The 14,163-nt window shown below is 40.4% G+C and overlaps 1 protein-coding gene across 1 annotated transcript in view; it reads right to left on the bottom strand.

Annotated features, from left to right (window-relative positions):
- Positions 1-14,163, bottom strand: part of LOC141154848 (sodium- and chloride-dependent neutral and basic amino acid transporter B(0+)-like) — a 42,727-nt gene that overhangs the window by 8,006 nt on the left and 20,558 nt on the right. Inside the window, exons 8-12 of the mRNA XM_073641345.1 lie at positions 12,700-12,928; positions 8,089-8,214; positions 6,848-6,966; positions 4,164-4,263; positions 493-602 (exon numbers count right to left, since the gene is read on the bottom strand). Coding sequence (XP_073497446.1) covers positions 493-602; positions 4,164-4,263; positions 6,848-6,966; positions 8,089-8,214; positions 12,700-12,928 — 684 coding nt within the window. The remainder of the gene's footprint in view (positions 1-492; positions 603-4,163; positions 4,264-6,847; positions 6,967-8,088; positions 8,215-12,699; positions 12,929-14,163) is intronic.

The raw sequence follows: 14,163 nt of genomic DNA, 5'->3' as shown, positions 1-14,163 counted from the left end.
TGGTCTACTTACTTTGAAAATCCATATTAGAATAACTGTACAATCCTGATATTAACATGAGCATGTTACCAGCCCAACTAAAGAGTGATGGAGCTTATGTGAGTCTAAGTGTATTAAGTCTCTGTTCACCAAACCTTACTGATAGATACAGTATATACTAAGCAGGGTGAGATCTCAGCAGCAGGGAAGAGGGACACTGAGGAAATGTAAATCGGGCTAGGTGGGTAAAGGTTGAATTTAAACTTTCAAATTTGATCATAAAACCACTTTGTCATAGATGGACCATTGATATGTTCCATGTATCCTGACCCTGGTAAAGCGCAACTTGGAAAGAAGACAGGAAAGCTACATTTTATATTACTGTGCTATTACTGTTACAATGCTAAATTATGCAGAATATTGAAATGTATTTTCATAGTTCCAGTATCAAATGCGTTCTATAACAGTCATAAAAGAACTAGACAGAGTCATTTCAGAAGGAATAATACTTACAAGTAATAAACCTGGGGAAATAAACATCCAACAAGCTCTCCACCACAACCAGAAGCTCCAGTGCTTTTTCCCGATCATCATTTCAATGTCCTTAATGAATCTGTTACCTCCTACAATATGAGATCATGTCACATAAACTGTATACAGGTACATATATGATAGATAGATAGATAGATAGAATTGGAGGCAGCATTCCAAATAAAATCCTTCTTCATTTTCCCGTACTGTTTAAGCCTTTTTCTATTATAGTCATAAGTGCATTCAAGTGGCATATATAGAGTGAAAATATGTTCAAAATAACAATCTTATTAATCAATTACAGTGCAATCATGTGGTCTCGTTGGGCACTATCGAACCACAAAGATTATGGCAATCTGCTGGTATTCTATAAATGTCGATTAATTAATCACCATCCCTACATACCTAGGTGTCTAAAAATTCTTACATTCCTTCAAAGAAACTATTGAAAATGTCATTATCAACCTGATAAAGAAAAATGAAAAATTCATCCAATCGTGTCAGTGTGCCTGTCCAAATAGCCATAATATTGTCTGTACGTGCCATCACTCACTGGATGTGATACATAGACACACTGTTCCTCAAGGGCCGCTAGAACGAGGTTTGCATATGCACAAGCCATGTTGGTCCCTTTTGTTTGAACATACAAAGAATCACGAAAAAGAAAAGACTTTTTGGTCTACATAATCTTCTGCGGTCCGATAGTGCCCACCCTTGTCATATGATTGAATCACTTCCATGTAGCCTGTTCACAGGGTGAAACGTATCATTCATGACCCCCGAAATTTTGATGACTAGGATGGATGAAATTGGTAAAAAGTTCAGCGAGAGGGAATCTGCTCAAGCCCTCTGAAAAAAACACTGAAAGCAGGCAGATAAAACTCTTAAAAATATATGTTTTAATAAGAAGGATAATAACTCTAGTTCTTGTTCTAGTCCTCTTCCTCTCTGAAGAGACAATTTTGCAAATTTAATTTCCCAGAAGAGCATTGCAAGGCTTAAAAGTCTCCTCACATTGGCATGTCACTCTCCACAAGGAGAAACGTTACCCCTTGGATCCCGGTCAGATGCCCCTTCCTTTGCACTGATGAGGGGCAGCACCATGAAACAATGTCTGCAAATCAAGATTCTGGTTTGGCTTTTATCCTAAGTCACATGGCAAGGCTCATTATAGAGCTGATATTGACTTTTGGGATCACTGCTTCCAATAGGTGGCGCTAGAGTTCTAGTCCTCTTCCTCTCTGATGAGGCTACTTGCATACATATTTAATCATTGGATTAAGAAACACCTCTACTTTTCATGAATTTGATGGGCAGGCGTTGCCACATCCCGTCCTGCCTCAGCTACTGCCCAGTTCCACTTATCCTACTATCCAAAGTGTATTACGATAGTTTTTTTTGTGAAAACACTTGATGCATCGGTCCTTTAATATTAATGATCACGTGTCATATATTGTGTTTATATACATGGATTTTGCCATTTTTTGCTCTGTAATTTATTTAACAGACTTGATTGTGAAGATGTTTTCACTCTATATATGCCACTTGAATGCATTGTTGACTATGCTAGAAAAAGGCTTACCCAGCTGAAACATTGCACCGGTAAATGAAGAAGGATGTCACTTTGAATGCTGCCTCCAATTAGTTAGATGGATAAATATGAACAGACATATATATTTAGATTAAATTAAATAAATGTCTTTCTTCAGTATATTGTACATATAAATGAAAGTTAAAATCTCCGGTGTAAGCAGTTCCACCAGCAGGTGGCAATGTAAAGCCATCATTCCTTTATACCACTTACATATTTGTTAAAGTATCAGTATGGTTTATTTTTTAATTTCACCATCAGATAGGTGTAGGTAGCATATGATCCCTGTGTGTAGTAAAATACTTGCTGGTTGCCAATTCCGCTGTTCCCAGCGCCACTCTAGTCCACGTGACCAGAGTTGTGACCTGCCAGATCTCCCTAGTGTTCGCTGAGCGGACCGGAAGTCACTTCTCAACGTAAGTCTATGAGACTCAGAACAAGGCTCTGATAGATTTACATGAAGAGATACAGTAACTCTTAGCAGTGACTTTGGGCAGCACGGTGGCTCAGTGGTTAGCACTGCAGCCTGGCAGCACTGGGGTCCTGGGTTCAAATCCCACCAAGGACAACATCTGCAAGGCGTTTGTATGCTCTCCCTGTGTTTGCATGGGGTTCTCCGGTTTCCCCCAGCACTCCAAAGACATACTGATAGGGAATCTAGATTGTGAGCCCCAATGGGGACAGAAATTATAATGTATGTAGCACTGCAGAGTATGTTGGAGCTATATAAATAAAAAGATTATTACTTCTGTCCAGTCAGACCAGCAATCACAAGATGTCAGAGAGGGACCAGAGTGGCACTGGAAACAGTAGAAGACAGCCACCATTAAGAATTTTACTACACACATGGACATGATCCCTGATACTTATTCGGTAGTGCAATAAAAAAAGCAAAACCTGCAGTTGTACTTTTAGTTTGTACTTTTTTTTTTTTACTTTTATATATTGTTTTGTTTACTGAGCGTTTCCAGAATATTTTTAATTGATGAAATTATTTTAATACATGAGAAAATGCAGCAGACTTTTTTATTATATTAAAGTCCATGATGTCCATTAATGTCAAAGATTAAAATAAAATAAAAAATTACTTTTAATACTTTCTACAAGAATGGGAAACGCAATGTGCTGCATGTTTGGGAATCCAAAATCATGGATTCAGATTGAACGGATTGTTTGACAAAATAAGTCGGCATTTGATTGCTTTTTTTATTTTTTTTTAATCTGGAAATATATTGAAATTATTAATTAAAGCTGATGCAAACTGAAGCTCAGAGCAATGATAACATTGTTACTCTGATTTTTCCAAAGAAAGCCAGAATCTGACTGACTGCTATAAGGTCTTCTTCAGAGGTGGACCTTCCAGATGGTGGACCACAATGTGCAATCTGTAACATACCCTCCCACCTACCATGTGCCAATTATAGTACTGGCATCTACCTATGTGCTAAAAGGGACTTTATTCTGGTACCTTATATGGTATATTTTACATTATTTTGATCAAAATGATGTTAACTAAATACGCTTTATTATTTATCATTATTTTTATGCACTTGCGATTTATCCATTTACTTCCAGTTACTTGGGTATTTTGCTTGTCTTTGGTTTTTCTCTGTCTAGTGGCCTTGTGTGAACATGCATTTACATTTTGCATGCACATCAATTTACATTTCAGTTCAGACTCCCAGGTTTTTTCTTTGCAGTTAGTATGCTTCAGTGCATATAAGGGTGTGGCCGCCCTTTGTCTGAGCTGAAAGGTTCATTCTGCCTCTCAGGTCCATGCTTCTACTAGGGTTCAGTCTCTCAGCCCTTATCCATATGTATGTCACTTGACAAATGGTAAGGTTTTAATATTAGAGTTAGGACTGTCCCATAAGGGTTGCCGTGACGTGGTGGGATGGCTTTTACATTATTTTGATCAAAATTATGTTAACTAAATACCCTTTATTATTTATCATTATTTTTATGCACTTGCGATTTATCCATTTACTTCCAGTTATTTGGGTATTTTGCTTGTCTTTGGTTTTTCTCATTCTATGGTATATTGCAAAATCCAAACCCTTACCATAAATCCAGCATACGCCGATTAACTCAAGCACCGCAGCACACAGGATGGCCCACCCACCACAGAAATAATCGATCAGGTTTACCCAATAAATTCCAGCCTATAGGAAACAACAAAACATATATTGCTTTTAGTACAAGACCTTTGAATACTTCTTATAGTAATTATGTAATTTACAGTACAAAGTCTACCCTATTTCGTGGGCAGTGGTGAAGGACCTCAATGGGCAATGGTGCGCCACATACTACAGGTCTTAAAATAATATTTTATGTTGCATGTTGTATTGTCACCTAATGTGGCTTCTGCTATAGAGGGGATATGCTATGTAGAGTAGAGAAGATATTCATCCATGACAGGCAAAATGTTAAACGTTCCCAATAGCCATTATTTATTATCTGGTCTGGGGTCTGTATTAGTCTAGGAGTCTGATATTATTTTAGGGAGTCTGGTCTGGGGTCTGTATTTATGTAGGGATTCTGGTATGGGTTCTACATTAGTTTAGGGGGTTTGGTATTGTTCTCTATTAGTTTTGTCTGTATTTAGTGGGTCTAGTCTCAGATCTTTATTAACTTATGAGGTCTGGTCTCAAGTTTTGTATTAGTTTGGAGGATCTGGGATCTGTATTTTTTAAGGGGACTATGGTCTGAATTTATTTAGGAATCTGGTCTGGGGTCTGTGTTTATTTAGGTGATCTGGTCTGGGTCTGTTACGCAGTCTCTTTTTGTTAAGGGGGTTTTGGCACTGTAATAGTTTAGGTCTGGAGTCTAGAGGGCCTTGTTTGGGTTCTGTGTAAGATATGGTCAGGGTCTTTATATGTTTATGAGGATCTGATCTGGGGATTGTGTTATTTTAGGAGGTCTTGGCTTTGAATTTGTTTAGCAGGTTTAGTCTGGGGCATTTATTCATGGGTCTGTATTTAATCTGTAGATTGGTCTGGAGTCTGGCTTATTGTAGGAACGGAAGTGAGAGGACAAAGCTGTCTCAGCAGCAAACTGATCCAGAAGTCTGGAGAAGTTGCCATGATGGTTTGGGCTGGATAGAGAAGAAAAAGGAAAACTTCTACAATCAGTGAAGATGTCACCTGTAAGTTACTAGCTTTATAGGGGAATAATTCACTCTCCTGACATGTCCGTGTTTGTAAATATTTGTATTGTAGCAAAAAGTATACAAAAAGCCTCAGTGTACGCCAGAACTAAGTGAAGACCGGTAGACTCTATACCATCTAATACTCACAGCAATGACCGGACAATGTCATTGTGCAGGGACACAGACTTTGACAAGTAGAATGGTATCAGGCAATTATAAATGATGGCACAGAAAAGTGCTAGTGACTGCGGACTGAATGTGGCAGGGCTGCAGTGGGGAGGAGAATGGCTTAATTTGGGGGACAATTTAGGGCTTATCTTCTACCATCATTTAAGAAAGCAGCTGATGTTACAATCTCCCAGCCTGATACATGTACAGGAGAATTGCCCTTTAGCATTCCTTTAACGAGTCGTTTTACCCAGCCCAGGTGTGTGTGGCATAGTTTGGGTTCACATCTAAAAAATAAAGTTATACTAAATTAACTGGTGGAGGGGATAGCAAGGGTTAGATGGGGAGGGGGGAACATCAAACTTGGCCCTTAAAGAATAAAAGCCTAGCTGTGCCTCTGATGATATGTAATATGCTCCAGTAACAGCTTCGTGTATAGAATGAAGGGAAGCTTTTTCCCCAAATAGTTCTCCTCCAAAAAAACGTCCTCACTATTGCTAATCCTTGATAACGTATCATTCATGGTGGTAGAGGCTCGTGACACAGCAGCGCCATCATCAGAACACCGCCGCTGCAGGAGATGAGTGTATATTGTTTTTATTTTCTATGAGGCACTGGATTGATTAAGCAGGGGTTGTCCAGTAGATGTCAAACTTATTAAAAAAGGCCTTTGTTGAATAAATCCCCCCCATATAAAATTCAAGAAATAATTAGTTTACCAATTTAATTCAGATTTTCTTAGTGAAAGGGGTGCAAGGCCCAAACTGAGGAACATAAATCATGTCAAATCTCGCTTTTTATCTGCTCCTTTCTTAGCAAATCCCTTAAAGGGAATCAGTCACTGGTCACCTAATCTAAGAGCAGCATAATGTAGAGACAGAGACCAGGATTCCAGTGAAATCATTGTTTTATCAGCAGTGGAATATCACTAAAGGACTAGTAAATATTCTGCCTTGTAGTCCTCCTCATTCATCAGCTCTGTATAACCCCGCCCCCACCACTGATTGGCAGCTTTCTGCCTATGCACAGGGTACACAGAAAGTGGCCAATCAGTGGTGATGGTGGGGTTATACAGGGCACAGCATTCAGAGAACTTGTAAATCTGCAGCTGAGAAAACAGTGATTTTATCAAAACTACAGCAAGCAGCCCAATAAGTGATACATTTCTGGAATCAGGGTCTCTGCCCCTAGACTATGCTGCTCCCAGATGGGGTACAAAAAAACTAGTGACTCATTCCCTTTAAGTGGGGTTAAACACACCTGTAGGAAACTTGTTACTTACAAATGTCCCAATCTTTCTTCCAAGCAAGGTTCATTCTGACCCGATTGTCAGACTGGCCAGAAAGTGGATCTGTTCAATCAGCATTTAAGCAATCTAATATACAATGTACTGTATATATACAATCAAAAGCAAATAAATGAGACATTACCTGTGTAACACAGACCAGTCCTAGAAGAAACAGAACACAACAACAGGCAATAGTGACCGGGATCCGACGTTTCTTCATGAGGTCAGGAAACGCATCTTGTATGGACGTTGTGATAGTTTCTACAGGAGAAGGTATTAATGATATCGGTTAGGGTAGTGAAAATTTTGCATTATTTCAATAAAAAGAAAAATAAATAGATTGAAAAACAAAACTTGGACATTAATTAGAAGATCACATGTACAGGCCGGACATACAGCTGATATGGTATCCATGCTTGATGTGGGGCAAAAGCTAAACTTCTCCTACTTTCCATCACTCTGTCATTGAGGCCGTCTACTAGGGGGGCTCACTCCATATAAATTATACAGCTCATATTGAGTTAACTATGAGTTGTACAAACTGTATGATGTTCAGCAAACAGCTTACCTATACGGATATATCAGGAAAGTAAAAGCATTATCTCACCAGAACACTGGGCCCCCCATTAAACATAAGAATAGGGGTCCCATACCCCAGCAGTAGTAGTAGATCTTGCTCGATTTAGATGGGTCCATAGGTGCAGTAGTGCACATGTGTAATCGCCACTGCCTTGGACAGTGATTGGAATGGTATTATATTGGAGGTGGCTCGCAGCACTCCAATATTGGACAATTACAAAGGGCACATAGGCACAAAAAGTTCCAAGGAGTCCACTTCCAAAAAATTCAATAAAAGAAAGAGATTGTGTCCAATTCAATGTTCCATTTCCGTTTCGACCAGCCATAGACCTTTTTCAAGCCAGCATCTGCATCTATGGCAGAATAAATGGAGCCTTGAAGTTTTTTTTTACCTGAATTGGACATTGCCTCTTTCTTCCAGTGAATGGAATGGTGGCCAAGCATTTCACTATCGATCCAATCACATGATGGACACAGCGCTGGTTCTGGTGACCAGTGGGGCTCCGAGTATCTGGAACCCCATTCATCACCTATCCTGTAAATAGATGATAAATGTTCTTGGTGTGATAACTCCCATTAAGCAAAACAGAATTCGGGGGCCAAAAACAGAATCATGGACATTACATTTCAAAAAGTTGTATGTCCATTTTACTTACAATGGAGATTAATACATCTCTTCCAGTCATGATGCACTAATCCGATATGACAACTAATACAGAAACACCACCTTCTTGGTAATCTTACTTCAGGGGTATTTAACAAATCCGTTGACTCTGACCATGGAAAAAAGCTTAGTGTTCTCACCTATCATTGCAAATTGCGAGTCCAGACCCAATGTAAGAAGCATGACGAAGAACAGGAATGACCAAAGCGGGGAAACTGGAAGTTGGCTTAAAGCTTCTGGATATGCAATAAATGCCAAACCAAAGCCTATATCACAATAGAAAGAAATATATAAAGTGAATACACATTAGTAAAGAACCACAAACGTGTTTAAAATTAGTAATCACTAATTTGAATGTAATTTGGAATTGATGTTCCCGGAATTAGAATAACATCTCAAAAATAGATCATTAGGATGGCATCAATGTTGTCTTCTCCTTTACGTGGAATGATTTTGTGCACCCCCGGACTAGACTTTTTTTTATCTATGAAAATGCATTGATTAAGGACCTGCTGCTTCGATCTTAAATATTTGTGAAAACTTACTATTATTTTTCCCTGCTCCATTAATACATTTGATTGGGATGGTGGGAAAATGTGCAAAGCATGGACATGCTAGGTCCACCAGAACATCTGCCTTGTAGATCCCTGCTAACACCACATCCTACCATAGGACATGTAGAAAGGGGCAGTCCATTAGAGAGGTTGCCACTACTGGAAAACACCTGCTTAATCAATTCAGTGTCCCACAAAAAATAAAAACAATGTATACTCGCCTCCCAAAGCGGTCACTTCAGCGAGGACAGTGCTGCTGTTCCCGGGGGGTGATGTGACATTGGCTGATCGGCTGCTGCTCATCAATATTCTGTCAGAGAGGTCAGCATCCGCTGATTGGCTGCAGCAGTCACAAGACATAGCACCGCCATCATCAGTGGAACGGAGCCACTGCGGGGGTGACTATACATTGATTAAGCAAGGGCTGAACTGATTAAGCAGGGGATACCCAGTTGTGGACAAACTCTTTAAAAAAGGCCTTTGCTTAAATAAAGAAAATAAAATTCAATAAATAATTAGTTTGCCAATTTAATTCACATGTTTCTTTGCGAAAGGGGCTGTCCAACCAATGTCATTTATCTCCCATTCCCAAGATAGGTGATGAATGTGTGATTGACAGAGATCCGACCATTTGGACCACCATTAATTGTAAGAATAAGGCTTTCATGTCTTGTAGTGCTCATAGGAGACTACAACTTCATTTACTGTTTATGGGTTTATAGGATTGGTTGCGTGCATCAGTGACCACCATCTTATAGACAGTAAATGGCGACGTGGTTACATATGTTCTCTACTATTCCATTCACACAGGTGACATAGGAACCCCATTCTCGTGATTGGTCTAGGTCCAAATGGTTGGACCCCCAAAGATCATACAATTAGCACCTATCCTGTGGATAGCTAAAAATTGTTATTGGTTGGATATCCCCTTTCAATTCTTATCACTCAGTGTTTCTTATCCCTCTTTATTTGTTATACAGGTTCCTCCTGATTAGGGGCAGCCATACCATTGGTGCAACCTGTTCCGCTTCACAGGGGCCCAATTATGGTAAGGGGGCCCATTGCTACCTCCAAAGCAGATGGAATTTTGCATTATGATAAACTATTAGACTCCAAAGGGCCCCTATATATTCTTGCACAGGGGCCCTCTTCTGTCTGAGACCGCTACTGCTCCTGATGCCTCTGTAGCAACCAGCTGTAATCTGTAGTGGTTTCCTGTGTTTAATTATATTTTTAGGAGAATTGTGTCTTACATTACAGTTTCTATGGGAACATATTGCCACATATGTTATGTCTCTTAAAGGGGTTGTCTGGCCTTAGACTATAAGGCTGCAGTTACTCTACATGACTGCAGACTTGTGAATCCTCACAGCAGTGCACACTGTGAGGATTCTCCGGTGTCGGGGGCGTGCAACCGTATGTTTGTAATTTGCATATTTTCGGTCAAGTTCCAACTAGATGTGTCAGACCCTGCTCAATATACTTGCATTGAGTGAAGTCTAGTCGGCATGTGACCGCTTGTTTTCAAATCACATACTTGCGATCATGCATCACCTGTTCCCGGTACCGGCAACGGAAAATCCTGATAGCGCGCAGTGCACGCAATGTGAGGATTCACAAGTCTGCAGTCACATAGAGTGTTTGCAGACTTGTAGCTTATGACCGGCAAGCCCTTTAATAAGAACTCTGCATGACAAAGGAGTGAGGGATGTGCCATGGCATAACTATTATTATCCAGCATTGTATGTTCTAGGAACGCACCAGGACTTCCTCTGTAGGATCTGTAATTATTGTGTTAGACCTAGGACAACAAACAGAAAGTGTTCATTTTCAAATCCTTTTTGTTTCCAAGCGAATAGATACAATGCTGGATTGAGGGAGCTGTGGTCACGCTTGTGTTCAGTAAACAGCAGCAGGATTGGAGCCGGTGACATTACGGCCTTTCATACATTCACATTTTGACTTTCACTTACACTCAGGGCAATGACATTAATAGATCGGAATTCTCGGCACATCTCATGTCTGATCTGTCCACTGATTTGTTAAACTTTATCTTGTATAACTTACAAAAGTTCAAGGATGTTTCAATCGGGGAAAATTCTCTTGCAAAAAATGCAGGAAATAAAGTCTATTTTTCAGAAATTGGTTTTCTTACTACACTAGAAATTCACTCCTCTGTAACTCTTGCTCGCTTTATGTCAGTCTGCAGAAAATGGTCTAAATTGGCCAATTCTGGACATTTGGAATCTTAAAGGGTATGGACACTTTCAGGAAACAATGTTTTTTACTTAAATGCTTGGATTTTGATCTAAAACAAGGATGTCAAACTCAACCACATAGAGGGTCAAGATGAAAAACTTCGACAAAATTGCGGGCCAACCAGTATACAGTATAATGGGCCCCACATAGTCCTCCATACAGTATAATGGGCCCCACATAGTCCTCTATACAGAATAATGGCCCCACATAGTCCCCCATACAGAATAATGGGCCCCACATAGTCCTCCATACAGAATAATGGGCCCCACATAGTCCTCCATACAGTATAATGGACCCCACATAGTCCTCCATACAGAATAATGGGCCCCGCATAGTCCTCCATACAGAATAATGAGCCCTACATAGTCCTCCATACAGAATAATGGCCCCACATAGTCCTCCATACAGAATAATGGGCCCCACAAGGTCCTCAATACAGAATGATGGGCCCTATAAGATCCTTCATACAGAATAATGGGTCCCACAATATCCTCCATACAGAATAATAAGCCCCACATAGTCTTCCATACAGAATAATGGCCCCACATAGTCCTCCATACAGAATAATGGGCTCACATAGTCCTCTAGATAGAATAATGGGCCCCACATAGGCCTCCGTACAGAATAATGGGCCCCACATAGTGCTTCATACAGAATAATGGGCCCCACAACATCCTCTTTACAGAATAATGGACCCACATAGGAGTGGTGGTTCTGGTGTCTCGGGCCAAATAAAACCACCCTGTGGCCCAGATTTGGCCCAAGGGCCATAGTTTGACGTGTATGATCTAAAATATATACTTATTTGCAATTGTGCTTCATTAAAAACTTTGCACTAATGGCTTTGTTTCCTTGCACATTGATGGCTTCAGAAAGCGTTAAAACTCTGGTGTTTTTTTTACCGCTGGAGTTGTGCTACTAACCTAAGTTCTCTGCACCAAGTATCAGCTGTCATCTTCTGCTCCGGTTGGTCTCCAGCAGTTTGTGACTTGCCGTATCGCTCTTATGTTTGTTCGGCGCGGCAGAAGTCACTACTCAATATAAGTCTATGAGAGCCAGAACGAGGCCAGAATGAGGCCCCCGTAGACTTACAACGAGAGCTTGTGACCGTTACCTCTGACTTCCGGTCAGTCGGGAGCTGTGGTCAAAAGATTGCTGCGCGGGACTGGAGTGGCGCAGAGGGCAATGCGTTTCTGAAGACTGACACTTAGGACCAGGACCATGGTCGTGCCGAAGGAACAAACTGAGTGCTTTACCATGGAGCTCGCTGAGGCAGCTTTGCCTCTGTAGCACGATAGAAGCACAAGGGCACTGAATCTAGCTTGCTTCAGAGTGGCGTGAGTTGGCTCAAAAATATAGAGCCTGCAAGCGGTGAAGACTCCTTGCCTAGGTAACCGGCCACTTGGAGACCTCTAGGTGCCTGGTAACCCATGCAAAGAGCTGCACACTATAGAATTAAAAATTCTTCTGTTCTTGAGAACGCATACAATTTTTAACAAAAGATAAAATGCAAAGTTTCTTGTTTTTGAAAAATAAGTCAACCCGGTATATATTGAATCTTTGCAAAATGCTTATAATTGTACCATATAAATGTCTGACTAAAAGATCTAAAATGGATGAAGCAGCAAACTTTGTGAAAACCAGTTTGTGTCACTGTTAAAACTTTTGGTCACATCGGTACATAGAACCGTAAAATTACAAAGGGAAAATCAAAGAAATTACTTAAATTACCTAAAGGTTACTGAGCCGAAAAGTTGTTATGGATTATAAGGCTTTATAAAATAAAAACATTTTCAACACATTTTGTGACATTTTATGATTTGAGAAGAGATGAGTCACAAACAATAGGATCTACAAAATAATACCGTAACAGAACTTAGCACGTATTGTGTATAATTATAATACTAAGGAAACTTATTTGTCCTAAATGTCACGTACCTGAATCTACTACTTCCGAGACAGATTTCTCCGACACATGTGCCATGTGACCCAAAATGGAAAATATGGCAAAACCAGCGAACACACTGGTGGCACAGTTGGTCACACAGACTATGATTGCGTCTGAGTAACAATTATTATTAAATTTGTTGTAGGAAGATAGAGCAATAAGTCCACCCCAGGCCGTGGAAAGGGAAAAAAATATCTGTGTAGCAGCATCTTTCCAAACCTGAAATCGATAACGTATTGATTCATTAGAAACACCAATAATCAGGCATAGTTTCATAGTTTTAAGGATGAAAGAAGGCACAAACCCTTTGAGTTCAACCTATGACCTAGCATATTGATCCAGAAATAAATTACTTATAACAGAGCACAATATCTTGGGTTAAAAGCCTTTAATCAACATCTATGAATCATCCTAAGAGCAGCTACAAAGGAATTTAAAGGGATTATCGCTCTACAAGATAGTCTGCAGTAAGACTGGAGCAGTAGCGAGCATGAGCAACCACCACTCCTTTACAAAGCGTTAGTATCACCTCATCTGCAGTTCAGTTCTGGGCATCAATTCATAGAAAGGATGAACTACAGCTAGAAAAGGTACACATAGAGCCACAAAACCAATAAGGGGCATGGAGGATCTGGATAATCAGGAAAGATTAAAATAATTTACTTGGTCTTCGGAACAGACGTCTCATTGAGGACATAATTTGGTGGCACAAGTACATAGATGGTCCATACGAAAAGTATGGTCAAAAGCTATTTTATGTAAAACCTTCTCAAAAAACATGGGAGGGTATGGTGAAAGAAAGGTTCAATCTCCAGAGGAGACAAGAATTCTTTACCATATGAATTATTAATATGTGGAATAGTCTTCCTCAGGAGTTGGTCACAGGGAGAACGGTTGATAGTTTCAACAACTGATGGTTTCATAGAAGTAAATAACATAAATATTTATGTACAAGTGTAAAAGTTCTTCTCTGAATGTCTTTCCCATGGGGTCGACTATTAGGATCAAGAGGGAAAGATTGGCTCTTTTGGGGCAGATCCGATCATGGATTGTGGTTGTCCTGTGCCTCTTTCCTTTGCCCTTCACCATCTCTCGGTTGAACTTGATGGACATTTGTCTTTTCTCAACCGTATTAAAGGGCTAGGACAACCCCTTCTTGATCTAAATTATTTGGCACCGATAAAGAAAAAGCTTACACTCACCTCCCGTGGCGGCGCCGTTCCAGCGGTGTCAGCACTCTGGTTCCCGGGGCTATTGTGCAGTTGTTATGACATGTGAGCGAGGTGCCCATCAGCGCTGGTGTCACGGTCCCCACGTTTGGACACATTGAACATCAAGAGGAGGTGAGAGAGCAGCCGCAGTCCTGACTTCCTCTTGATGGTCAATACGTCCGATTGTAGGGACCGTGATGCCAGCGCTGATTGGGCGCCAGGCTCACGTGTCATAAGAATCAC

Source organism: Phyllobates terribilis, unplaced genomic scaffold (assembly GCF_046119375.1).
Source record: "Phyllobates terribilis strain yellow unplaced genomic scaffold, ASM4611937v1 Scaffold_7__3_contigs__length_470593459, whole genome shotgun sequence".
Lineage (NCBI taxonomy): Eukaryota > Metazoa > Chordata > Amphibia > Anura > Dendrobatidae > Phyllobates > Phyllobates terribilis.
Note: the sequence above shows the minus strand (reverse complement) of the source record. Positions and strands in the feature narration are given on the sequence as shown.